The sequence below is a fragment of the Myotis yumanensis genome, unplaced genomic scaffold (assembly GCF_028538775.1).
Source record: "Myotis yumanensis isolate MYYU_CA2020_CCGP unplaced genomic scaffold, mMyoYum1.0.hap1 SCAF_4, whole genome shotgun sequence".
NCBI classification, from domain to species: Eukaryota; Metazoa; Chordata; class Mammalia; order Chiroptera; family Vespertilionidae; genus Myotis; species Myotis yumanensis.
The window spans coordinates 49,879,368-49,907,316 of record NW_027223755.1 but is presented as its reverse complement, the minus strand read 5'-3'; the positions used below and the strand labels follow the sequence as shown (position 1 = coordinate 49,907,316).

Genomic DNA, 27,949 nt, shown 5'->3' with positions numbered 1-27,949 from the left:
GCGCAGAAGTGGCCGTCTCGAGGGCGGTTCCCGAGGCCGCTGAGATTGTGGGTGTCTGTTGAGCGACTGGTGGGAGTCGTGCTACCTTGAGTAGGGGTTAAAGTCGTTCTTGAGAGGGACGTCTGTGTCCGGAGAGAAAATGAGTTTAGCTCTGAGGTCGGTAACGAGGCGGCGGCGATGCTCTCCACACCCCGGCAGCGGGCCCCAGGGCGGGTGTGGAGGGGAGGCCGTCGGGGGCCGAGGCGAGGAAGGGATGCCTTTGGGTCGAGGAAAAGGAACCTCGGCCCCTCCTCCGGGCCGGACCCCTCACCCCGGGGGCTCCCGGGGGCCGCAGGTGCCGCGTCCCGTGCATTTCTGCGGAGGTAGTCACACCTGTCCACGCCTGGGGCTTGGAGCCGCCGAAAGGGTGGGCCGTATTCTTTGCACGGAGGCGGTGAAGTCGCGCGAGGTTTCTCCCGCGTTGTTTCCGCGGGAAATCAGGCCGTGGAGCATCCCTGGATTCAGTTCCTCCTTCCCGGTTTCCGGCCCCGACCGCCGCCGCGCTGCTCATGACGTAGCTACTGTAAATTTTGGAAATAGCACAAAACTCCCCCTTGCCGCTCACCCGGGGTCCTGCCGGACCGTGTGCCTGGAGACCCGCATCACCTAAATTTCTTAGTTTCTTGACCCCACATTGAGTTCCACCTCTAATCCTCGGGTGCCCTGTCCCCCAGCCTCATCTGGATGTTACTTTAAAAATAACGATGTAGTCACCCCACTTTGGGAGAGGTGCTGCCCGCTCCCCCAGCCTCATCTAGATATGTTACTTTAAAAATAACGATGTAGTCACCCCACTTTGGAAGAGGTGCTGTGTTCTGCTCACGGGTAATGTGCTGCCTTGGATGGGGTCCGTTGGGTCGGTTCTGGACCGGGCCATTGGAGCCGTGGGAAGGGAAGGACTGACCGCGGGGTGGACAGGCTTGGGCGCAGCCTCTGGTGAACGCACGGTGGCAGCTTCACCCGGTCACCTTCTAGCGTCTCTTACCGCCTGCCCCCCCCCCCCCCCCACGTCCCCCCGTCTTTTTTTGGGGGTAGATTTTTAGAGGACAAAACTTCAAATGCAAATAGGTAGCCTGTTGTAGTAAAATCAGCTGGGTTTTACATTTTAAGGTTTTATACAATTTTCTGTTCCAACATTTATACAAGTGTTGAAGTCCCATTTGGAACATTTGGGTCAACATCTCTTAAGGAAGACATTTCTAGCCTTTAAAATAAATTTCCTTAAACATGTTTTTTCCCCAGAGTTTGTGAGAAATTAAATGTAAATTTAAATGTTGAGATTTATAAGACCATTGACTTCACATTATATAGAATTGGCACAAATAGATACTTTTTAGGCGTTTGATAATCGTGATCTGTTTGGACTCAGTATTTTGGCTGATTTGTTAATACCGACCAAAGAAATTATGAAGTGCCACCCTGTTGGAAATATGTAATCTGAAAACATTTCTAATCTACAATGCCATCGTACTTTGTAAGTTAATTGAAAAATTATGTCTTTTTGGTAATAATTTTGATATCTTATTTATAAAACACTGTCAAAAGTAAATCAGATACATAGTGAGAGTCAATTACAAATTTAATTTTCTTTTAAAAAATGTTTTGTAGATTGATGTGAATAATAAGTATGGATGCTTTGTTTTTTGTTGGGGTTTCTGATATGAAGCAATGTTTTTTATTCACAGTTCTTCCACAGTAATATTAGTGGGAATAAATACAAAGCTAGGTCCTCATTTTTTTTTTTTTTTTTTAAATAACCTGTAACATTTCTCAGTTTTGGGAAGTGCAAATTTATAGCCGCTTCAGCTCTGCAATAAGTAGGGCCTTTACTCATATAAGGAAATTTTTTTTCTCAAAATATACCCTTTTAAGAAATTTAGAAAGTTATTCACTGGCTAAGATTTATGGTTGCACTTTTGAAATCTTATTTTAATCATCTAGACTGTAGAGGCATAGGAGAATAGGAATTAAGTGGACTAAATAGACTGTTTTCATTTTATAGAAGTGAACTTGTAGACAAAACAAAGAGGAAAAAAAGAAGAGAACTCTCTGAAGAACAGAAACAAGAAATTAAAGATGCTTTTGAACTATTTGACACGGACAAAGATGAAGCAATAGATTATCATGAATTAAAGGTAATGATAGACTTTAAAACATAGTATATTTTTTCTGTTAAAATGATTTGCATTTTTGACAGTTGGCTAAAAATACATTTCTAAATAAGTATTTTAACTAAACTAGTTTTAGAAATATGAAACTATTTTAAACACTTCAGTTCAGTGCTACAATAAAATTGAATAGTACTAACATCTTTTTAGAAACTCCTTTTTCACATAAAATGAATAGTATTTTAAATGTAAAAATACATTCCTATGGAGCGGCTTATTTTTTATTTACATAATTAAAATTTTTTTAACTACAGGATTTATATTTTTTGACCACTCATTCTTTTTTCACTTGGGGGGATGTTATTTGTCTTTTAATTTGAGTATGTTCATAAACAGTCTCTGGTGCAAACAACATAATTGATGTGTGATATTGACACACTAATGGGGGAAAATGTCAACTTTAAGGCTTGGAATCTATACTAATAATAAAGGAATGTGCAAGTTGTCTGGGATGCTGTAACAGTAACAGTAATGACCAAACAGCAGGCTGCATGGGGCAACCAAGCCAGCAGGGGTGGGGGGGCAGTTGGGGGTAACCAGGTTGGCGGGGGGCGGGGAGGGGGGGGGACGGGACACAACCAGGCCGGCAGGGGTGGCAGGCAGTTAGGGGTGATCAGGCAGGTGAGCAGTTAGGAGCCAGTGGTCCCAGATTGTGAGAGGGATGTCCGACTGCCGATTTAGGGCTTAAACCAGCAGTCGGATATCGCCCGAGGGGTCCCCGATTGGAGAGGGTGCAGGCTGGGCTGAGGGAACTCCCCGCCTCATGCACGAATTTTGTGCATCATGCCTCTAGTTATTTATAATGACACAAGGGGAGATTGCTGTTAGGATAGTATGGGTCTGACACTCAACACAATGAGAAAGGTGGCTTTTTTGCAGCTCTTTGGCTCTCTTTTCCACATTTATCTTTTGTTGCTGTTGTTTGTTTTAGTTACCTAGCTTTTATCTGTTTTTCCTTTATAATGTCTCTTTATTTGTTGCCATTGTTATTATCTTGGTTGGAGAATCTTATTTCATATCTGGAATTTTCTAAATGGTTTCTTCATTTCTAGTTTACCCTGTACATTCATCTTTCTCAAATCCTTTCCCCATATTGTTCAATGCTTATGAACCTTTGGTGGCTCCTTATTATACACTGTATAAACTTCAGATTCCTTTGATTTTTATTGAATGTTCTCCACACTTTTTAAAAAAAAATATATTTTATTGATTTTTTACAGAGAGGAAGGGAGAGAGACAGAGAGTCAGAACCATCGATGAGAGAGAAACACCAATCAGCTGTCTCCTGCACATCTCCTACTGGGGATTTGCCCGCAACCCAGGTACATGCCCTTGACCGGAATCGAACCTGGGACCTTTCAGTCAGCAGGCCGACGCTCTATCCACTGAGCCAAACCGGTTTCGGCAGTTCTCCACACTTTTACTACCACCTACGTTTCTCATTTGCTAACTCCTTTTTCTACCTGAGCACTTCCCATTCAGATAAGGTAAGCTGCTCTGTTCACTGTTCTTAAGCTTATTCTTTATTTTGGTGTCTTTTTTTTTAAAAAATCTTTATTAGTTAAGGTATTACAAATGTGTCCTCATCCCCCCCATTAACCCCCATCCTCCCCCCCCCCCCCACCTCCCCCACTCACGCTCTCATCCCCCTGTTGTCCATGTCCATTGGTTTGGCTTATATGCGTGCATACAAGTCCTTTGATTGATCTCTTCCCTTTACCCCCTCCCTCCCCTACTTTCCCTCTGGGGATTTATAGTCTGATCGCTGTTTCTCTGTCTTTGGATCTGTCCCTGTTCATCACTCTATGTTGTTCTCTATAATCCACAAATGAGTGAGATCATGTGATATTTATCTTTCTCTGACTGGCTTATTTCACTTAGCATAATGCTCTCCAGTTCCATCCATGCTGTTGCAAAAGGCAAGAGTTCCTTCTTTTTTACCGCAGCTTAGTATTCCATTGTGTAGATGTACCACAGTTTTTTTTAATCCACTCATCTGCTGATGGGCACTTAGGCTGTTTCCAAATCTTAGCAATGGTGAATTGTGCTGCTATGAACATAGGGGTGCATATATCCTTTCTGATTGGTGTTTCTGGTTTCTTGGGATATATTCCTAGAAGTGGGATCACTGGGTCAAATGGGAGTTCCATTTATAGTTTTTTTTGAGGAAGCTCCATACTGTTCTCCACAGTGGCTGCACCAGTCTGCATTCCCACCAGCAGTGCAGAAGGGTTCCTTTTTCTCCACATCCTCTCCAACACTTGTTGTTTGTTGATTTGTTGATGATAGCCATTCTGACAGGTGTGAGATGATATACCGCATTGTCGTTTTGATTTGCATCTCTCGTATAATTAGTGACTTTGAGCATGTTTTCATATGTCTTTCGGCCTTCTGTATGTCCTCTTTCGAAAAGTGTCTATCTAGGTCTGTTGCCCATTTTTTTATTGGATTGTTTATCTTCCTATTGTTAAGTTTCATGAGTTCCCTGTAAATGTTGGAGATTAAATCCTTATTGGTGATATCATGGGAGAATATGTTCTCCCATGTAGTGGGTCTTCTTGTTGTTTTGTTGATGGTTTCCTTCGCTGTGCAAAAGCTTTTTATTTTGATGTAGTCCCATTTGTTTATTTTCTCTTTAGTTTCCATTGCCCTAGGAGCATTATCAGAGAAGAAATTCCTTTGGCATATGTTTGTGATTTCGCTGCCTGTGGTTTCCTCTAGTATTTTTATGGTTTCCCGTCTTACGTTTAAGTCTTTTATCCATTTTGAGTTTATTTTTGTGTATGGTGTGAGTTGGTGGTCTAGTTTCATCTTTTTGCATGTATCCAATTTTCCCAACACCATTTATTGAAGAGACCGTCTTGACTCCATTGTATACTCTTGCCTCCTTTGTCAAATATTAATTGGGCATAGTGGTTTGGATTGATTTCTGGGTTCTCTATTCTATTCCATTGATCTATATGTCTGTTCTTGTGCCAGTACCAAGCTGTTTTAAGAACAGTGGCTTTGTAATACAGTTTGATATCTGGTATTGAGATCCATCCCACCTACTTTGTTCTTCTTTCTCAGGATTGCTGCAGCTATTCGAGGTCTTTTTTTATTCCAGATGAATTTTTGGAACGTTCGTTCTAGATCTGTGAAATATGCCGTTGGTAATTTAATGGGGATTGCATTGAATCTATAGATTGCTTTGGGTAGTATGGACATTTTGATGATGTTGATTCTACCAATCCATGAACACGGTATGTTCTTCCACCTGTTTATGTCTTCCTCTGTCTCTTTTTTCAGTGTCCTGTAGTTTTTCCCATATAAGTTTTTTACCTCCTTAGTTAAGTTTATTCCTAGGTATCTTGATTTTTTTGGTGCGATGGTAAATAGGATTGCTTTTTTAGTCTCACTTTCTGTAAGTTCACTATTGGTGTAAAGAAATGCCATGGATTTGTTGGCATTAATTTTGTATCCTGCTACATTGCCGAATTCATTTATTAAGTCTAATAATTTTTTGATGGAGTCTTTAGGGTTCTCTATGTACAGTATCATGTCATCTGCAAAGAAGGACAGTTTCACTTCTTATCTTGCTGAGAGTTTTTATCAAGAAAGGGTGTTGGATTTTGTCAAATGCTTTTTCCGCATCAATTGATATGACTATGTGGTTTTTTTCTCTCACTTTGTTTATGTGATGTATTACGTTTATTGATTTGTGGATATTGTACCATCCTTGCATCCCTGGGATAAATCCTACTTGGTCATGGTGTATGATCTTTCTGATGTACTGCTGGATCCTATTTGCTAGGATTTTGTTGAGGATTTTGGCATCTATGTTCATGAGGGATATTGGCCTGTAATTCTCTTTCATTGTGTTGTCTTTATCTGGTTTTGGTATTAGGGTGATGCTGGCTTCATAGAATGAGCTGGGAAGTGTTCCTTCCTCTTGAATTTGTTGGAATAGTCTGAGGAGGATAGGTTTTAGTTCTTCCTTGAATGTTTGGTAAAACTCCCCTGTGAAGCCGACTGGCCCTGGGCTTTTGTTTGCTGGAAGCTTTTTGATTACTGCTTCAATTTCCTCCATAGTTATTGGCCTATTGAGATTTTTAGATTCTTCCTGATTAAGTTTTGGAAGGTTGTATTTTTCTAGGAATATGTCCATTTCCTCCAGGTTGTCTAGTTTGTTGGAGTAGAGTTGTCCATAGTATTTTCTAACAATCCTTTGTATTTCTGTGGGGTCTGTTGTTATTTCTCCTCTTTCATTTCTGATTTTGTTTATTTGGGTCCTCTCTCTTTGTTTTTTGGTGAGCCTGGCTAGAGGTTCATCAATCTTGTTTATCCTTTCAGAGAACCAGGTCTTGGTTTCATTGATTTTTTTGTAATTTTTTGGGTCTCTATGTCGTTTATCTCCGCTCTGATCTTTATTATTTCCTTCCTTCTGCTTACACTGGGCTTTTCTTGTTGCTCTCTTTCTAACTCTTTGAGTTGTAGGGTTAGGTAATTTATTCTCATTGTTTCTTGTTTCTTGCAGTAGACTTGTAGAGCTATGAACTTTCCTCTCAAGACTGCTTTCGCTGTGTCCCATAGGTTTTGGATTGTTGTGTTTTCATTGTCGTTTGTTGCCATGATGTTTTTTATTTCTTCTTTGATCTCTCTGGTAAACCCAGTCATTGTTTAATAGTGTGCTATTTAGTCTCCATGTGTTTGATTTTTTTGGATTGTTTTTATTGTAGTTGATTTCCAGTTTTTTGCCATTGTGATCTGAGAAGATGCTTGATATGATTTCCATCTTCTTGATTTTGAAGAGACCTTGCCTGTGACCCAATATATGGTCTATCTTTGAAAATGACCCATGAGCACTTGAGAAGAATGTATATTCTGTGGATTTGGGGTGAAATGTTCTGAAGAGGTCAATTAATTCCATCTGATCTAGTGAGTCATTTAGGATTGATGTTTCTTTGATGATTTTTTGTTTAGAGGATTTGTCCAATGGTGATAATGGGGTGTTAAAGTCCCCTACTATGATTGTATTGCTGTCAATCTCTCCCTTGATCTCCTCCAGAAGATTTCTTATGTATTTGGGTGCTCCTATATTGGGTGTGTATATGTTTACCAGAGTTATTTTTTCTTGTTGGATTGCTCCCTTTAATATTATGAAGTGGCCTTCCTTATCTCTTTTTATGTCCTTCACTTTGAGATCTAATTTGTCAGATATAAGTATTGCTACCCCGGCTTTTTTTCCGCTTCCATTCGCCTGAAAAACCTTTTTCCATCCCTTCACCATCAGTCTGCGTGCGTCTTTTTTTCTGAGGTGTGTTTTCTGTAGACAGCAGATATATGGGTCATGTTTTCTTATCCACTCAGTTACCCTATGTCTTTTGATTGGGGCATTTAATCCATTTACATTTAAAGTTATTATTGATAGATACTTGTTAGTCGTCATTTTTATTCTTTACCCCTGTGTTCCTTCTTTGTTTCCTATTTTTTCTTTTTACAGAAGACCCTTTAGCATTTCTTGCATTGCTGGTTTGGTGGTAATAAACTCCTGTAGGCCTTTTTTGTCTGTGAAGCTCCTGATTTCACCCTCAATTTTGATTGATAGCCTTGTTGGGTACAGTATTCTTGGATTCAGACCCTTCCTTTGCATGACTTTGTATATTTCATTCCATTCCCTTCTTGCCTGATGTGTTTCTGTTGAGAAATCAGTCACTAGTCTGATTAGGGATTCTTTGTAGGTAACTTTCTGTCTCTCTCTGGCTGCTTTTAAGATTTTTGCTTTGTCGTTGGTGTTTGCCAATTTAATTATAATGTGCCTTGGCGTCGGTCTTTTGGGGTTCATTTTGTTTGGGACTCTGTCAGCTTCTTGGATTTGTGTGAGTTTTTTCTTCCCTATATCAGGGAAGTTTTCTGTCATTATATTTTCAAACAGGTTTTCTATTCCTTGCTCAGTTTCCTCTCCTTCTGGCACCCCTATTATTCGGATGTTGTTTCGTTTCGTGTTGTCCCAGAGTTCTCTTAGGCTCTCCTCCTGCTTTTTAATTTCTTTTTCTAGAAGCTGCTCTGCTTGGGTATTTTTTCCTACTTTCTCTTCTAGCTCACTGATGCGGTCCTCTGCTTCTTCTAGTCTACTGTTGATGCTTTCTATTGCGTTCTTTATAGCAGTGATGTCATTTTTCATTTCTTCTTGGTTTTTCTTCATTTCCTCTTGGTTCTTATGCATATTGTTGAATTTGTCTTCCATTCTTTTCATCCACCTTATGGCCATTTCTCTGAATTCTTTCTCTGACAGGTTGCTTGCCTCCATTGCCTCCATTTCATTTACTTTTTTTTCTGGTGATGCCTGTTTTTCTTTCATATGTGAGCTGTCTCTTTGTCTTGGCATGATCTCTCTACTCCAGGTGTTTGGTTATTTAGTTCTCTCTCCGCTGCGTTGATTTAAAGGCACAAAATACAACACAACAAGGCACAACGTACAAGGCACTGAACGTAAATGTATTCACGATATTAATAACCCCAAATAAAGGTGACCACCCGAGCAAAGAGAATTAGGGGATAAAGAAGAAAGAAGAGAAAAAGATAAAAGACAAAAAGAAAAAATAGGAGTGCAAAAATAAAATTGGGAAAAGGGAGAAAAAAAAAAGTAAGAGAGAAAAGAGAGAGAATGAAATAGAAGAGGTGAAGAGACTATTTATATGGAGAGAAAACTCCAATAGAACCGCCACTAATCCCAACCAATTCCAGCAACAGATCCCTGGAGATGAATGCAAACTAAAAACAACCACTAATATCAAGTGAGGCGAGGGAAAACAGAAGCACAAAAATAACCAGAGGAAAAAAAAACCAGCAAAAAAATAAAAAGCAAAAGCAAAAGCAAAACAATCTCACAAACAAGCATAAAAAAACCCAATATACTCAACAATCAAGCAAACAATAGCAAAACAACAGAGAAAAAAAAATTTGGATAGTGAAAAACGATAAGAGAGAGATGTATATGGATTTAGAGCAGGGGATTGGAAATTAGATATATAAGTAGGGTGAAATTTAGACAGGGGGTAAAAAGAGGGAATAGGGAAAATCTAAAGCAGGAATAGGGTAAGAGAAACAGGACAACAAAAGGGGAAAAGTGAGGAAGAGAGTTTTGGCATAAAGGTCAAGTTGAGGTAGAGAAAAATGATGCTAAAGGAACGATGAAAATAGAATGTAGAACACTAATTCCAAAATAAAGTAAAATGACACTTTAAAAAATGGTAAAATGGTAGTAGTAATAATACTGGTTAAAAATAAAAATGTAGTAATTAAAAAGGTAAAATCAGGTGATGAAAAAAAAATAAAAAAAATAGTTTCTTAATTAAAAGGTGAAAAAAGAATTAAAAAAAAATAAAAATGTGCAGTAGTGAAGGTGCTTCAGTTCCTCTATTCTTCTTTTTGGCATGCCTTAGTTCTGCCAGGTGTTCAGTAGAGTGTTGAATTTCCCTGCGATACACTGTTCCTCTGTGTTGTAAACCACAGTCCTGATTTTAAGGCAGCCCGTATTTGTTTCCCAGACTGCCTTTATTTGTGTTTACAGAAGAGTCAGTTCGTGGGTCAGCCCCTGGGTGGCATTGTTTCTGGATTGACTTCCGAGGCTATAAGTCCTCTCTGTCCAGCAGTTAGGGTTTATTTTCCCTATCGCACTTAAGACTGGTTTGTGAGAGTCGACTGCCCTAGAGCCTGTTCTTTATTTATTTATTTATTTATTTAAAAAATATATTTTATTGATTTTTTACAGAGAGGAAGGGAGAGAGAGAGAGAGTTAGAAACATCAATGAGAGAGAAACATCGATCAGCTGCCTCCTGCACATCTCCCACCGGGGATGTGCCCGCAACCCAGGGACATGCCCTTGACCGGAATCGAACCCGGGACCCCTCAGTCCGCAGGCCGACGCTCTATCCACTGAGCCAAACCGGTTTCGGCTAGAGCCTGTTCTTTAATCGTTACTCCCCGCTCTGTTTCCCAGGTTCCACAAAAACAATTTTCTCCTGCAGTCTCTGCGAGTGACCCCAAGTGGGCAATCCCATGCACTGGGTTTAATAATCAAACGCAAAGATTTAAGGGGAAGAAAAAAAACAAGAGCTTGAGAAGTTGCGCGAATTCGCAACCCTCCACCTTCCAGCTCTGTGCGCAGTCTCTTCTGCGCGTCCTCTCTCCTCTGGCACTAAGCAGCTGGCACACTGGCAAAATCTGAGGCTGCTTTTTTGCATCCAGTCCAGCTATGGGCTTATTTTTAGCGTTCCCTTCTGCCAGCAGCCCTGCGGGAGCCCTTCCACACTCGCGGATCACACTGGCCCCAACGGCCGCGGACTTTGTGGGGCGCAGATTTCCCCAGTGCGCGTTCCTCTCCAACCTGAATTGCAAACCGCACCTTTAGGGGAAATCTGACCTTTCCGTGAGGAGAAGCAGGGTTCCTCTAAGTCCACATAGTTGCACTGCTTGAGATCCGTTGTTTTCGAGTTAGTAGCCGATCTCTGGATGCCGTGGATGCCGGGTCTTTGGATGAATACACTTCCAGTAACAGTCACTCAAGATGGCGTGGTCTCTGGCGCTCCGGGAGAGATTTCAGCCGCAGTCTCCAACCGTGCCCTTTCTCTGGGAGTCCTCTGTCTTTCCCAGCTGCAAAATGTCTCCCAGCTGAATATCTTCTGCTTATTCGGGCTGTATGTTACCCGTTTCAGCTGCTCACCCTTATCTGCTCCGGGACAAGGCACGGGACACGTCCGTCTATACCTCCGCCATTTTCTTCCTAGTTCTATTTTGGTGTCTTAATACCAGTAATCCTTTTCTAAATATCCTTCTGTTTCACTAATCCATATATCAAGGAACAACTTGAATCCCTCCAAGTTTTAACTGGTAACATGTCTCTGCTTCCTTTATATGTGTGTGTGTGTGTGTGTATATATATATGTGTGTGTGTATATATATATATATATACATATATATATATATATATATATATGCCTAAGCGACCAGCTGAACGGCTGACCATCTGGTAGCTATGATGTGCACTGACCACCAGGGGGCAGACGCTCAACACAGGAGCGGAAACCATAGGCATGGAAACATGGAACACACTGATGAATCTCAGAAGGGGGGAGAGGGGAGGGCAGGAAGAGATTAACCAAATATCTTTTTTTTTTTTTTTTAACACATTTTTATTGATTTCAGACAGGAAGGAAGGAGAGAGAGATAGAAACATCAATGATGAGAGAGAATCATTGATTGGCTGCCTTCAGTACACCTCCTATTGGGGAACAAGCCTGCAACCCAGGCATGTGCCCTTGACCAGAATCGAACCTGGGACCCTTCAGTCCGCAGGCTGATGCTCTATCCACTGAGCCAAATCAGCTAGGGCCACCAAAGATCTTATATGCATACTAGAGGCCTGGTGCACGGATTCGTGCACCTGTGGGGTCCCTCGCCTGGCTGATCGGGCTGAAACCAGCTCTCCAACATCCCCCGAGGGGGATCCAGATTGTGAGAGGGTGCAGGCCAGGTTGAGAGACCCCACTTTTACATGACTCCGTGCACCGAGCCTCTAGTCTGTATAAAAAGCCAGTGACTGTAATGCCAGAATGACCGGTCGCTGTGATGCCCACTGTGGCCAGTGAACCGGCCTGATCCGGGGGTGGGGCCGGCTGGCCAACCCCCCGCGGCCCCTCCCCCCGGCTGGCCCCACCCCTGATCGCCCCCCCCAACCCCAATAGGGGCCAGAGCCAGCCAGCCAACCTCCTGCAGCCCCTCCCCCTGGCTGGCTCCACCCCCGATGGGCCCCCACCTCCCCCATTGGCCCGCAGCCCCTACCCCTAGCCGGCCCTGCTCCTGATTGCCCCTCCTACCCCAATTGGGCGTGGGGCTGGCTGGCCAACCTTCTTCTACCCCTTCCCCCGGCTGGCCCCGCCTCCAGTAGACCACCACCACCCCAATCGGTCTGCAGCCTCTCCCCTGGCCTGCCCCACCCCTGATTGGCCTCTTCCACCCCATTGAGGGTGGCAGCCAGCCAACCTCCCATGGCCCCTTCCCTGGCCGCTGACCCCTGATCGGCCCTCTGACCCCATTTGGGTGTGGGGCTGGTTGGCCCACAGCCCTTCCCCACAGCTGGCCCTGCCCCATCCCAATTGGGGGCGGGGCCCACAGGGCAATCACTCGCTCCCTTCCCCACAGCCGGCCCGGTCCTGATTATGCCCCAATCAGGACGGGCTGGCCGACCAACCTCCTGCTGTCTCCTCCTGACAGGCCCAGCCCTGATCCGCTGATTGGGGCTTGGCTGGCCGGACCCCACCGGTGCATGAATTTGTGCACTGGGCCTCTAGTATAGTAATAAGATCTTCTTTCCCTAAATTTGGAGTCATGCACTATCTAGTAACTAATGATGTAGGGTCTGATGATAATTCTTATTTTAGTGTGTTTTAATCTCATAGTGTATAACTTTTTTTTTTAGTATATATCTTTTTAATATTTATGCTATGCCCCTTTTTGTTTTTTAGTTGTTAATCCTTTGAGAACATAGAACTTGTTATATCTGTGCACTATGTCAGTACATTGTATAGTATATTCCATAAACACTCATTGATTGGTTTGTTATATAAAAAATGATATATAAAGTTAACAAATTGCTATTTAATTTCATAGTGAAGAAAAACTATCTCTTTGCTATTTTAGAGTCATAAAACATGCAAAAGAATTACATGTTTTATTAATGTGTCATCATCCCTTAAGTTGTAAAAATTTATTTAAGAAATCACTTCTTTTTTTTAAAGAATGCTTTATAATTTGCTTTTCCCTCTTATTCCAAAAGGTGGCAATGAGAGCCTTGGGGTTTGATGTAAAAAAAGCTGATGTACTGAAGATTCTTAAAGATTATGACAGAGAAGCCACAGGGAAAATCACCTTTGAAGATTTTAATGAAGTTGGTGTGTATTTTCATAGTCTTTATATTTAGTAGTTGTTAGGAAATTATCTGGTTAATATCAGTATTTTTTTAATTCTCAGGGCTATAGAATTTTGTTAATAAACATTGCTATATATGTGAATCTTACAGGGTTTTTTGGGGTACTCTTTATGTTGATTTTCAAAGAAAAAAGATTTATAGCTTTGCTGTGGGATTTATCATTTTGTCTTTTGTTTTGTTGTAAAGATTCTAATCAAGATTTTATGTAGTTATTTTATGGAAAAATATCTTTCCAAGTAATGTGATCAAAACTAAAAGGGTGATCAAAAATTTTCTCACAGTAAAATAGAAAATTTGGTAGCATTTTGTTTGGAAAATATTTCCCAAAACCGTTTAAGTATGTGATTTTTTTTTTTAAACATTAACTTATTTAAAAAAAAAATATTTTATTGATTTTTCACAGAGAGGAAGGGAGAGGGATAGAGAGTTAGAAACATCCATCAGCTGCTTCCTGTACACCTCCTACTGGGGATGTGCCTGCAACCAAGGTACATGCCCTTGACCGGAATCGAACCTGGGACCTTTCAGTCCGCAGGCTGACGCTCTATCCACTGAGCCAAACCGGTTAGGGCCCATTGTCAATTTTTAAGGAAGAGTAGATATGTTTTAGAAAGATAACTCTGTCTAGCATATTAAAGATGGATTGGAGGGAAGAGAGATTGCAGGCAGAAAATGATATATGTTTTATGTTGAAGGTGGTAAGAATAAAAAGGGATACATTTAAGAGTAAAAAAGGTAGCATCCTCAGAACTATAGGATCTGATCACTGATTGGGTTTATGGGATTGAAAATGTTCAGTCTTTTCAAATATGGGAAACTATTAATAATTCTCTCATCCTTTTTGGAGTGGGGCATTGACAGCTACCTTGGTGATAGTGGGAGGAGTTTGGACTCCAAAAAGTTGAGTTAATAGTAACTGGTATTTTTGGATAGAGCCTTCCAAAAGTCAGTGAGATATATAGTTGAAGCTATATTTCTAGTATTACCTTTAATGATTTTTGATAAACTTTTAGTGTCTTTTAATTTACTGTATTCACAAGTGATTTTTATAAAGTGTAAGGTCTAAATATTTTGAGGAAGTACATTTCTAATAGTATAATTAAATAATTTGAAACAAGAGTTATTTGGACAGACCTTTCATTAACTGCCTTTTTTCTCTTTGTTCTAATTTGCAAGTTTTTAATGCTTTCATTAACTGCCTGCATGTCAGTTGACTTATTTTCATTCAAAGACAATGTCTTTCTTATAATTAAATTCTACTTTGTAGGACAGGAATAGAACATGAAGGCATGGAGGAGAGTCACCATAAAGTTTAATGTTTTAGCTATTCAGAATGATGGATATTTATAGTTTCCAAGAAAAGTTGCGTTCTAAGGCAGTGTATTGATAAAAGATTATATATACACATAAGTCTGAAGTAACTAACACAATTAAAGCACCAGTGGGATAAGAATTTATATATCTTGGAGCCCCATCTGTTCCCCAGATCACCCTGTTGCTTCTTTAAGTACATTAATACTTTCGGCAAGCTGCTTTTTTGGTTCACCTGTCATGTAAAATTATTTAATTGGTGAAGAAAATTTCTTAACACTTTTTTTTCCCTTGTCCTGCTTTTTTGTTGGGACTAAATTCAAAATAAGTTGAGTATGAGCCATAGAGTTAAGTGTGGTATTTTATTTTGGTGTTATGGCTGTATATATGCCAACTCCTTTTTGACTGAATATTTATGAGCTTTGATGATTTGCATACTTATAATAATATACTTCAATTAGTTACTTGGAAGACTGTGGATAAAATTAATGGGTAGGAGAAAAAGAAAACTTGAATATATGTGTAGAAGATTTAACATCTTGAATGTTAATACGATGAAATAGCTGCAAAACAATAATAAAATATTTGGGACTTAAATTGTATTTTTCCTTTTGGGTACATTAAACATTCCTATACTTTCTCTCTATAAGCATTTGCAACTTTTTAATGCTTTCATAAACTTCAGTAAGTTTTATTTATTTTAAAATGTTTTTAATGATTTTTAGAGAGAAGAAGGGAGAGGGATAGAGAGATAGAAACATCGATGAGAGAGAGGCACATCATTGATTGGCTGTTTCCTGCACACACCCCACAGGGGATTGAGCCCACAACCTGAGCATGTGCCCTGACCGGGAATTGAACCGGCGATCTCTTGGCTCTTGGTTCCTGGGTCAACACTCAACTGCTGAGCCACACCAGCTGGGCAGGATTGATTTATTTTTAATGGCACAGTGAGAGTCATAAATACCTTTTGTTGTAGTGCTAGACTAGCTTGCAGAATTACTTTAGAGATATTTACTTAGATATTTTCAGATTTATACGTATATGCTACAGCTTTTTTTTTATTGTGGCTAATAAGACTGGTAATATTGAAAATGTTGAGTAAACTATATTATTATACATTATTACATTTAGTATATTAAAATACATTGATACTCTCAGCTATCAAGGTCTGAAATTATTCCCTTAATTTTACTTACTTGTCTGAAGTTATTATTTTGCTAAACAAAATGCATGAGATATCTTTTCCAGACCTTTTATTTTTTTCCTGGTTGTGTTATTGCAATCAGATTTAATTCTTTTAATAACTACTTCTCATATTTTGGAAAACGAAGAGATTCTTGTAATCATGAAGGTATCAGTGAGATTTTCATCTACTGTCTGAGATTGTGTCTATATCAATGATGGTAGTGCATTTTATTTGTCAGTTTTTTGTTTTTAATTTGGGTTAAATTTGAGGTGCAATTCGTGTTATTAAGTTTGCCAGCAAACATCTTTTATCTAGTTAGATTATTTAAAATATGTTTTTATTGATTTCAGAGAGAGGAAGGGAGAGGGAGAGAGAGAAACATCAATGATGAGAATCATCCATCGGCTGCCTCCTGCATGCCCCCTACTGGGGATTGAGTCCACAACCCGGGCATGTGCCCTGACTGGGAATCGAACTGTGACTTCCTGGTTCATGGATCTAAGCTCAATCATTGAGCCACACCGGCCAGGCTATTTAGTTAGTTTCAATTGTTTGTTGGTATAACATCGCTCCAGCTAGGTTACTAACTGCTAGACTAATGTGCTCGATGTCAGTGGAGCATACAACAGTTCTTGATAATAGTAAACCTTAGGTAAATATGGTATAAATATAATTCTTTTATTTTGCGTCTGTGCAATGTAAATAATTTTGCTTACTTTTATAATAGGATGAATTATTGATATTATAAAGCTTACATTTAAAAATACAGTTTTGATTTTTCTAATTTCAGGTTTATCTCTTTGGCTTTTTGGTTGATACAGTATCCACTATATATACATACATAAATATATACTGATATGGCATTTTATTTTCAAGCTAAATGTTGACGGATTTATTTCTCATTTGGTACTTAGTTGATATCACAAATGAATACCTTTGTGATGATGAAGGTTTATTTTTTATCTTCTTTTTTTTTAACTTTAGTGACAGACTGGATATTGGAAAGAGATCCACATGAAGAAATATTGAAGGCATTTAAACTATTTGATGATGATGATTCAGGTAAAATAAGCTTGAGGAATTTGCGACGTGTTGCCAGAGAATTGGGTGAAAACATGAGTGATGAAGAACTTCGGGCTATGATAGAAGAATTTGATAAAGATGGTGATGGAGAAAGTAAGTTTGAGTAAAACACATTCCAAGTAGTCCTGATCTATACATTTAGTAAGTTTTTCTAAAACCAAATGATTTTCAAGACCCTTTGCAAACTATTGTAATTTTTGTTCATCGTCTAATGGGCTTGTCTATATAAATACTTTACAAATTCAATTTAGAATGAAGCAGACCTTTGAAACCAACTATATAGATTGTAATATGAGGTTCCACACTTAAAAAAGGTATTTACTTTTCTTTGTGGATGAAATATCAAAATGTTAGTTGTTTTCTCAGGAACATTTTAAATTCTATCCTTTTTCTCAAAATCCTCTCCCAGTGGGCTCTGTATAAAGTTATGATACTTTCATTGGGGGCCTATAGCATTTAGAGGAACAAAATTAGTAAAATTTCAGCCTTTAATGCCTTCTTCCTCAACCTCCATACACTTCTAAACTTTACTATTCTATTGATTCTATCCTTCAAATATTTTGGCTCTGTTTTATATCTTTGTTTACTGCTGGTGTCCTACTTCAGCCCTAATTTTTTTGTAGGAATGTTATCATAGCCTTGTTATTTTCTTGGATGCCTGCTGGGTACAGGGTTGTATGTGCTGATTGGTGCTACACAATGAAAATGGCAGATGGTAGTCCCTGCCCTCACTGACTTTGTTGACTATTGTAGCCTCCTAATTGCCCTACATGCCTATAAATCTCTATCCTCTTCCTAATTCAATCTATTGATACCATTGTTTTTCTAAAGTACAGGTTTGATAATGTAATTTCCTTGTTCAAACACTTAGAGTGATTCCTTGGTGCCTACAGAGTAAAGTTCAAAGCTTCTATGATCTGTCTTACCTTAAGTATCTAGTTTTATTTCCCACTGTAGTCTTCCACTTTTCTACTTTCACCAGTTAACTGCCATGATATTTTGAATTTAATTAAAAAAGGTCTGATGCTTGTGTCTATAGACGCTTATGGCATACAAATGATTAGCCCTCACCTCCCATACATACACTTTGACAAAATACATTCTGTCTTGAAAATACTATTTATGCGGTGCCTTTAATTGTTCCATTCCTAATCCTAGAATATTTTAATTGCTAATTTCTGTCTGTTAAAATGTTAGTTGTTTTCTCAGGAACATTTTAAATTCTATCCTTTTTCTCAAAATCCTCTCCCAGTGGGCTCTGTATAAAGTTAGGATACTTTCATTGGGGGCCCATAGCATTTAGATCAGGGGTCCTCAAACTACGGCCCGCGGGCCACATGCAAATACAAATATTGTATTTGTTCCCCTTTTGTTTTTTTACTTCAAAATAAGATATGTGCAGTGTGCATAGGAATTTGTTCATAGTTTTTTTTTTAAACTATAGTCCGGCCCTCCAACGGTCTGAGGGACAGTGAACTGGCCCCCTGTTTAAAAAGTTTGAGGACCCCTGATTTAGAGGAACAAACTATTTTGACACTTTATACACTGCTTTCTGTTAGTTATATACATGTGTAATATCTCCACTTATGTTCTAAGCCCCTTAAGAACAGTATGGAATCATATAGAGTGAGGTTTTGAATCATGCAGACCTGCATTTGAATTGAATCTATACCCTTTATTTAGTTGTTTTGTAATTTTGTGCAGGTTTTCAACATTGTCTGAATCTCAGTTTTCCCATTTATAGACATGAGAATGGTAATACCTTAAAGCGTTGTTGTGAATATTAAGTGAAGATAGTTGATGGTGCCTAGCATTAAGTGTAAGCTTGTTTTCCTTTCTTTTTTGTCTTTACTCATCTTTGTTCCCCTGCATTTTCTTGAACATAATGAGTGCTCTTATATTTGTTGACTTAAAGCCCTGAGCTGGAGTGTGTGTTACAGTAGATACATGTTGATATAGCACCCACTATATATACATTCATAAATACATACATATATATTACCTTGGTAATACTGGCATGCTTTAATAAGGAGGTGAGACAGTAGCAACTAGCTATCAGTTCAGGTTTATAGATTGTTTTTTAAATGTATACATTATTTTACTTTCTCATATTTATGTGAAAATTATAAAACTTTTCTATTTTTAAATAATAGATTTTTTAAGGACATTGGTATAGTTACTTATATTTTGAAGCAAAGATGATTAAAACTCGAGGAAATTTAAATGATTTCTTAAGCTGTCACTCTAATATTTGGACTTAAAATTTACTCCCTAAATTAACTTTAAAGGAACTCTGTTCTGTAAAGGTACTATCTTCAGTGACATAGAGATTCTTGGTATGTCTATTTCTTAAATCTTTAATAATATATCAAAAGATCAGTTATAATTTTCTTTTTTACTGGACTAGGCCCATGCAATCAGATTTCAGTTATTAGCTGCATTTGACATTAGGAGAAAATATCAATTAGGAAGCTGCCTCTTAAATTGAAACTTGATGTGAAACTTTGCTTTAGAAAATGTGTCCATTTCTTCATCCCTTGTGATATTGCTCTGGCTGCTGCTTTTGAATCGCCCAGTTCACATCTATACTTCCTTGCTTGAAGACTTATTTTAGTGCATCCTGAAAACATTTCTTCAGTCCTCTCTGCTTGTTTTACTCCGCTTTGTCACTATACATGTGTTGCTTGGATATCCTACTGTCATTTATTCAAATGATTTAACAGGCAAATAACGTTTTTTCCAAGTATTTAATTACATATAAAATATAGCTGATGCATAGTCTTTTATTAAGATTTGTCTTGTTTCTGGAGGAGAATGTGGTATTATCATATTAAAATAGTCTAATCCAGTAGTTTCCAATGTGGGATGTGGGTGTGGGTCTCAGTGGGTCGGGGGGTCTTCCTAGGTATTGTATGGGTCTGGGAATTCATATATACATCATTGTCTATAGATCATACGAATAATTGTATTGCATGTGCATGCGTATACTGCTATTTTTCATTTGTAAATACTATTGCAGAATTCATAGTAGCTATTTGACATTTTTCAAACAACACATACTAAGTATACAGGTTGAAAAAGTTGGTTTCCAGTTGTTTGTAAGAAAAATAATACAACAATTAATAAATAATAATACAAGAATAAACTCTGGTCCTAGCTGGTTTGACTCAGTGGATAGAGCGTCAGCCTGCTCAGTCCCCAGTTGGGGGCATTCAGGAGGCAGCTAATCAATGATTCTCTTTCATCATTGCCTAGAGGTCCGATGCATGAAATTCATGCACTGGAGTGGCGGGGGGTGGGGTGGGGGGGGAAGAGGCGGTCTCTTAGCCTGACCTGCGCCCCCTCACAGTCCAGGACCCCCCTCACTCCTTACTGCTCATCTGCCCTCTCCTCCCTTACTGCACAGCTCTCTGCTCCTTAGCACTGCCACAGAGGTGGGAGAAGCTCTCACCACCGCTGCTATGCTCATCAGCCATGAGCCTGTATCTGGCTGAGTGGCTCCCCCTCTGTGGGAGCGCAATGACCACCAGGGGGCAGCTCCTGCATTGAGCGTCTGCCCCTGGTGGTCAGTGCTCGTCATAGCGACTGGTCATTCCCCTGATTGGTCGATTTGCATATTAGGCTTTTATTATATAGGATGTTTCTGTCTCTCCCTCCCTCTCTGAAATAAAATTTAAAAAAGAATAAACTGTTTTGTGTACATAAAACTGTAAACCTACTTTTGCCCCACCCTGTAGTAGTTATTGTGGCAAGTTCAGAAAATTATTGTTGAAAGGCATGTTCATATGCAGAAACCATGAGAGCTACAACTCTAAGCTGTTTAGTCTGGCTTTGGGACACTGCCTTAATTTATATGGGTCTCTGCAGCTATATGAAAAATTGCCCATTTTTGAATAAGTTGGAAGTTATCTACACTAATAAAAGACAAACATGCAAACTGACTGTACCTTCACTATGCCTTAAGCCATGCCCACCAGCCAATCAGAGTGACTATATGCAAATTAACCCAACCAAGATGGCGGCTGGCAGCCACGGAGCTGGAGCAAGCAGGAGGCTTGGTTGCTCCAGTGATGGAGGAAGCCAAGCTTCCTGCCTGCCGCGGCCGGTTCTGAGCTCCACTCAAGGCTACAAAGTTTCAATTATAGAAGGTAAATAAATCCCAGAATAAAAAAAAAAGAAAAAAGGAGAGGCTGGGAGCTTAGGTCGCCAGGGGGGTTGGCCAGCCTGAAAATGGCCCTCAGCCCCTCACCCAGACTGGCCAGGCACCCCAATGGGGACCCCCCACCCTAAAGGGGATGTGGCCAGCCTGAAAACAGCCATCAGCCCCTCACCCAGGCTGGTCAAACCTCCATGGGGTGAGGGTCCCCACTGGGGGGGTGCTTGACCAGCCTGCAAACAGCCATCAGCCCCTCACCCAGGCTGGCCAGGCACCCCAGCGGAACCCCCACCCTGATCCGGGACACCCTTCAGGGCAAACCAGCTGGCCCCCACCTGTGCACCAGGCCTCTATCCTATATAATAAAAGGGTAATATGCAAATTGACCCTAACAGCAGAACGACTGGGAATGACTGGTCACTATGACACACACTGACCACCAGGGGGCAGATGCTCAATGCAGGAGCTGTCCCCTTATGGTCAGTGAGCTCCCACAGTGGGAGCTCTGCTCAGCCACAAGCCAGGCTGATGGCCGCCAGCACAGAGGTGGTGGTGGGAGCCTCTCCTGCCTCCTCAGCAGCACTAAGAATGTCCCACTGCAGCTTATGTCTGCTCCCTGCTGGTAAGTGGACATCCCCCGAGGGCTTTCGGGCTGCCAGAGGGATGTCTGACTGCCAGCTTGGGCCTGATCCCCCAGGGAGCGGGCCTAAGCCAGCAGGTGGACATCCTCCGAGGGGTCCCACACTGCAAGAGGGCATAGGCCGGGCTGCGGGACCCCCCTGAGTACACAATTTTGTGCACCGGGCCTCTAGTCCTATATAATAAAAGCCTAATGTGCTGAGTGTTTGGTCATTCAGTCGGCCGTTCAGCCAATCAAAGCATAATATGCTAATGATATGCTAAGGCTACTCAACCACTTGCTATGACGTGCACTGTCCACCAGGGGGCAGATGCTCTGACCAGTAGGTAGTTTGCTGCTGGGGTCCAGCCAATCGGGACTGAGCAAGACGGACCAGACACACCCTGGAGCTCTCCTGCGGTCCTTTACCAGCTGGCCAACCTTGTGCACCAGTGAGGTCCCTCGGCCTGGCCTGTGCCCTCTTGCAATCCGGGACTTCTCGGGGGTGTCAGAGAGCCGGTTTTAGTTCAATCTTGCAGGCCAGGCTGAGGGACCCCACTGGTGCACGAATTTGTGCACCAGGCCTCTAGTATTTTTATAATAACTTGTTAATCTGATCACTTAATTTGGATTCTTTGTAAACAATTTTGTTTAGATAAAATCTTTTTTTTTGCCTGATATTTATTATTTATCTTTAAATTTCAATATATTTTATTGAATTTTAGAGAGGAAGGAAGAGGGAGAGATAGAAACATTAATGATAAGAAAGAATCATTGATTGGCTGCCTCCTGCATGCCCCCTACTGGGGATCAAGCCCGAAATCCGGCCATGTGCCCTGAGTGGTAATCAGACTGTTACCTCCTGGTTTATAGGTCGACATTCAACCATGAGCCACATCAGCCAAGCAGATATAACCTACTTTCTATGTATGTGTTAAACTGGTAAAGCTCATAATACTTTGCTGCTTCTTTTTGTGAACCTTAGTAATTCTTTTGCTTTTATCAATTTTTTACACTTCAGTATTTAAGAGCAATGAAAATGTTTTATAAAAATGAAATATTTTATTGTGTATATCAGAATCATAAATATGGGGAATGAGGAGTTAAAGGAAAAGAAGCTATAATCTACACCAATAAAAGAGAAACATGCAAATTGGTGTCACTCCACTATGCCCACCATCCATTCAGGATGAGTATGCAAATTAACCCAACAAAGATGGTGGTTAATTTGCATATGCAGGTGCAGAGTGAAGACTGAGAAGACTGAAGACGACTGAAGACTGAAGACGACTGAGGACTGAAGAGACTTGCCTTCTCCGCTGTGGCTGGAGCGAAGGCCTGGGTCCTGGGTGCCGGAGGAAAATCGGTGCTGGCAGCCAGGGGAAGGAAGGCCTATTGCACAAATCTCTTTGTGCAGTGGGCCTCTAGTATGAAATATAAATAAAGCTGTGGCAATGATATTGAAAGAATCCCTTCTCTACCATCTCTCCCAACGTATATAAAGTAAAACACAGTAAATTTTTTTCGGATAATGGAAGCAACATTTAAAAAGCCAAAGTGGACCATCCTATATAATGAAAGTAGAGCAACCAAACGGCAGAATGACCGGTTGACCAGTTGCTATGACACGCACTGACCACCAGGGGGCAGACGCTCAACGCAGGAGCTTCCCCCTGGTGGCCAGTGCGCTCCCACAGTGCGCCCCTTGGCTGACCAGGATGAGCACCTGCTCCTGCAGTGGGCCGATCCCTGCAGGCCATGTCCCCCACCAGTGCATGAATCCCATGCACTGGGCCTCTAGTTTTGTAAATAATTCTGATGAGTGTTAACATATATTAACCAGTTAATATATGTTAGATTCTGTGCATAGTATGTTACATGGTAAATTATGTCACTTAATTGTCATAATAGGTTTTGTGAAGTAAATGCAATGTTAAACCTGTTTATGCTTAGGATAGATGCAGGTATAGATAAGGAAACTAAAGCTATGAGAGATTAATAATAACTTTTTCAACATTATCATAAAGCTAATACATGGCAGAGCTAGAACTCAAACTCAGATTGCCATAATGACAACATACTTTCTATTACAACACTGTATTGCCTCTTTTGTTATGAAGTTAAATATTAGTTAGGTATCTATGTTCATAGAATTTTACAAAATGTATATTATAGGGAGAAATTGATTAGTAAAAATATTCAATTGGCACTTCAGATGCTAAAATACGTTCTTTTCCCTCCAAAGACAGATGGTCTTAAGGTACTTAATCTACATAATTTCTCAAATTTCTTTATTTTAATAACATGTAATGTGATTTACCCTATGAAATGATTGATTTATGAACATTTTCTTTAAAAGGCAGTGTAAAAGAAAATAAAGTATCATATCGTTTGATTCAGTAAATGTTTTATTAAATGCCTATTTTAAGGTGGGTATTATGCTAGATTTATTAGATATAGTAACCTGATATAAGATATTGTTGATAGAGTAGATCATAAAACCAAATGTACAAAGGCATCACCGATTCTCTTAGTTGTCTGAATGGTTTACTGGTAATAAAGGAAGTAGTTTAATTTCTTAACTACTTCCCTTTAGTTTTCCACTTTTTTGTTTTTAAGTATTCTGTTTTGAGGTATGAAATTATGGAATAGTTTAAAATACTTTTGAAATGCTCTAATACTTTAAGGTGTTTATATATAAATAGTATAAAAATTAAGTGTTTGTGGTTTTAGAATGATATGAAGTTTAATTTGATATTTGAGTGTTAAAATTTTACATTTTAGAGAAAATGTCTAGGTCTTTAACAAAACATAAGTACTCTTTGAATATTTTAATCATGGCTCTGTTATACTGTTAAAATGATTTATAATCAAATCATTCTAAGACTGCTTTCATTTTGTTGTTTTTCCTGAGAAAACATCCTCTTTAAAAAAAAAAAAAATTTTTATTGCTTTCAGAGAGGAAGGGAGAGGAAGTGAGAGAGATAGAAACATCAATGATGAGAGTCATCGATCAGCTGCCTCCTGCATGTCCCCTATCAGGGACCTAGCCCGCAACTCAGGCATGTGCCCTTGACTGGAATCGAACCTGGGACTCTTCAGTCCACAGGCTGATGCTCTATCCACTGAGCCAAACCGGCGAGGGCGAGAAAACATCCTCTTATTTCCTGTTTTGGTTTACATGCTTCAGTCAGATTGACTAAATCAGGATTCTAAAATGAAGGTGCATAACAATGAAATCGTTTAAAATTTACACACACACACACACACACACACACACACACACTAGAGACCTGGTGCATGAAATTTGTGCACTTGGTGGGGGGGGGCTCTCTCAGCCTGGCCTGCACCCTCTCGCAGTCCAGGAGCCCTTGGGGGATGTCTGAGTGATGGCTTAGGTCTCCTCCCCGCGGAGAGTGGGCCTAAGTCACCAGTCAAACATCCTTAGCGCTGCCACAGAAGCGGGAGAGGCTCCCACCACTGCTGCTGCTCTTGCCAGCCATGAGCCCAGCTCAGGGCTTCTGGCTGAGCGGTGCTCCCCCTGTGGAAATGCACTCATCACCGGGGGGCAGCTCCTGCATTGAGCGTCTGCCCCCTGGTGTCAGTGCATGTCATAGAGACTGGTTGTTCTGCCATTAGGTCGATTTGAATATTGTTCTGCCATTCGGTCAATTTGAATATTAGCCTTTTATTATATAGGAGGATAAGATAGATATCAACTGGTGAGAAAGGGATCACAGCTTTTATCAAATATTGAAATGTGTTAATTTAGCTGCAAAGGTTAATGAACTATAATTTGTAAGGTAATGAAAGTATTTTGAGTAATAGAGGTTTTTTTTGTTCTGTTCTATACCTGTCATAGTGTCTTGTAAATGTGTAATATTGAATACATGGATTCATGGTTCTTATTCACCTTTTGGAGAGCTCATTCTTCATTCCTTATAGCCTAATTTTGCACTACTTTCTATCTTCAGCTGTTTCTGATGGTGTGCTACTACCTTAGCTTTTTTTCCACCTGTCAAACTAAATCTTATATTTTTATTTTGGAGCCCAAGTCAAGATTTATTTTTACCCACATTTTTCTCATCAGTAATGATTTTTCCCATAATAATAGATTTTTTTCAACACTAATAATGTAGTTTTATTTTAATAATCATGCTTTGTATTATACAGCATTTATTCTCTGTTTCAGGTATAAAATGTGACTAACATGATGATTGAAATTGGTTTTATATATGGTTTCTGGTACCAGTATAACTTTCTTTCTTTTTTTTTTTTTTTTATTGGTGTGGTTTTTAAAAATTTATTGATTTTTTTACAGAGAGGAAGGGAGAGGGATAGAGAGTTAGAAATATCGATGAGAGAGAAACATCGATCAGCTGCCTCCTGCACATCCCCTACTGGGGATGTGCCCGCAACCAAGGTACATGCCCTTGACCGGAATCGAACCTGGGACCTTTCAGTCCGCAGGCTGATGCTCTATCCACTGAGCCAAACCGGTTAGGGCTAATTTTTTATTTCTGATGTACATATCTTGTCTACTCAACTTTTTTAATTGGTTAATTTTCTAATTCTTCTTACACAGAGGAAAAACTATTAGACTAGTACAGTGAACACCTTTATGCCTTCTACCTAGATTCAGTAATTAACAATATATTGTTTTGCTTTAACTATATAGTGTATACATATATGTTTTTCTGAATCATTTGAAAATATATCATAAACTTGACCCCCTCTAATATTTTAGCATGCCTCTACTACTAATGATATTATCTTTCCTAACTATGATATCATTGTTATCAGAAGAAAATTAACAATTTTATATCACTTAATATTTTCCTTAATTAAATTTTAAGATATTCTATAATAGGAACCCTGGTGTTTATTTTGATAAAGTACATAACTTCTAGTATGGTGTTGGCATTCACTAGTCACTTTAAAATGTTTAATTATATGGTGTATTTTCATATATTATCATCTATGGTATTTAAGATTTAGGAACAGCCTAAAAGATTATCTATGTAGAACAGTATTTTCAGATGCAGAACAGTTCTGTGTCAGAGCTATGTTCTTATCATTATCAAAATTATCATTCCTAACTTGTGCCTTGTTAAGGTATATGTTAAGTCTTGGGATCTGTGAACTTACCTGTTTTACAAAGTGAAAGCATTCTTTTCTGAAGATTTCTATTAATATTTATGTGTATGTATGTATATTTGTTTTTTAAAACTTATATTTAATAAGATCACATTAATATTATGTATCATCACCTATTATTTCTAGGTTGTTTTCTTATGCATTATGCTTTATAAACTGGAGGTTCTTACTGGATTTTATTTATAATTTTGATAAGCTAATAATTAATCTTTATCAGTGATCATTTCCTGCATTCACAACTATATTTTATGGTATTACCTTTGTAGTTAAGATTAAATCTGTATATTTTAAAATTATAATTTTCTCTGGATATTTTTGTTGTATGGAGACCTGGTTTCAATTAGTTTTTCTTTAAAATAGGCTTTTAAACATATCAAAATTCAAAAAAACAAAACACAATACCAAATAAACCAATTTGACTGTTTTTCTAATGCTTATATATTTTCATCTTTTAGAATTCTAATTTATATGCTTGATATATTTAACTTATTTATGAAGGAAGGGTTTGCTAAATGAACTAGTAGAATAAAGATTATAGGCTTTAACCATCTAAAAATTAAAAATTTCAAGCTTTAAAAACTTTGCACATGTATACAAATATTATGATGATGGACTTTTTTGTAACATATAATATTACCTTTTCTATCACATTTTATATATTTGTGCACTCATGAAATTCGGTTTAATGAACGTTCAACTTCTTAGCAAAGAAATAAAAGCAAATACTGTCTTGGTTTATTAATAATTTGTATAATATAAAATTTAAAGATACTTAATACAAAATAATAATATTGTTCTCTGATAAAATTGTATTTCTGACTTACGTTTTCTTTTTTATCACAGTAAATCAAGAGGAGTTCATTGCTATTATGACTGGTGACATTTAAAGAATTACAAGGAAAAACACTAAGAATGTTGCAGTTATCATCTTATATTCTATTTTTGTGCTTGGAGGCATGTAAAAACACACACCCCAACTTAGTTTTTGTTTTTTTCCAAAAGGGACCAAAAATAAGCATCTTATGTATTCATATTTTACTACTGTTAAGTTTCTTTGTATGAAAAAGTATTGTTAGCACTCTAATAGTTCATAGCATTGTAATTATAATATAGTTTTTTATATATATAAAGTTTAAAAAATTGAATCGTGGTACAAATTATTTGAAGGTTTTTAAATTGGCATTAGTCCCTTTTGTTTTGGTGTACATGTTTTTCAGACTTTCATTAATAAAATGTTTATTTTATTAGTATTTTAAA

The 27,949-nt window shown here is 39.1% G+C and overlaps 1 protein-coding gene across 1 annotated transcript; it reads left to right on the top strand.

Moving 5' to 3' along the window:
• Nucleotides 1-22: 22 nt before the first annotated feature.
• CETN3 (centrin 3) lies at nt 23-27,949 on the top strand. Its single transcript, XM_070412316.1, has 5 exons — nt 23-156; nt 2,042-2,174; nt 13,025-13,139; nt 16,662-16,853; nt 27,536-27,949. Exons 1-5 carry the CDS (start codon nt 140-142, stop codon nt 27,577-27,579), a joined length of 501 nt encoding a protein of 166 aa, XP_070268417.1. The 5' UTR covers nt 23-139; the 3' UTR covers nt 27,580-27,949.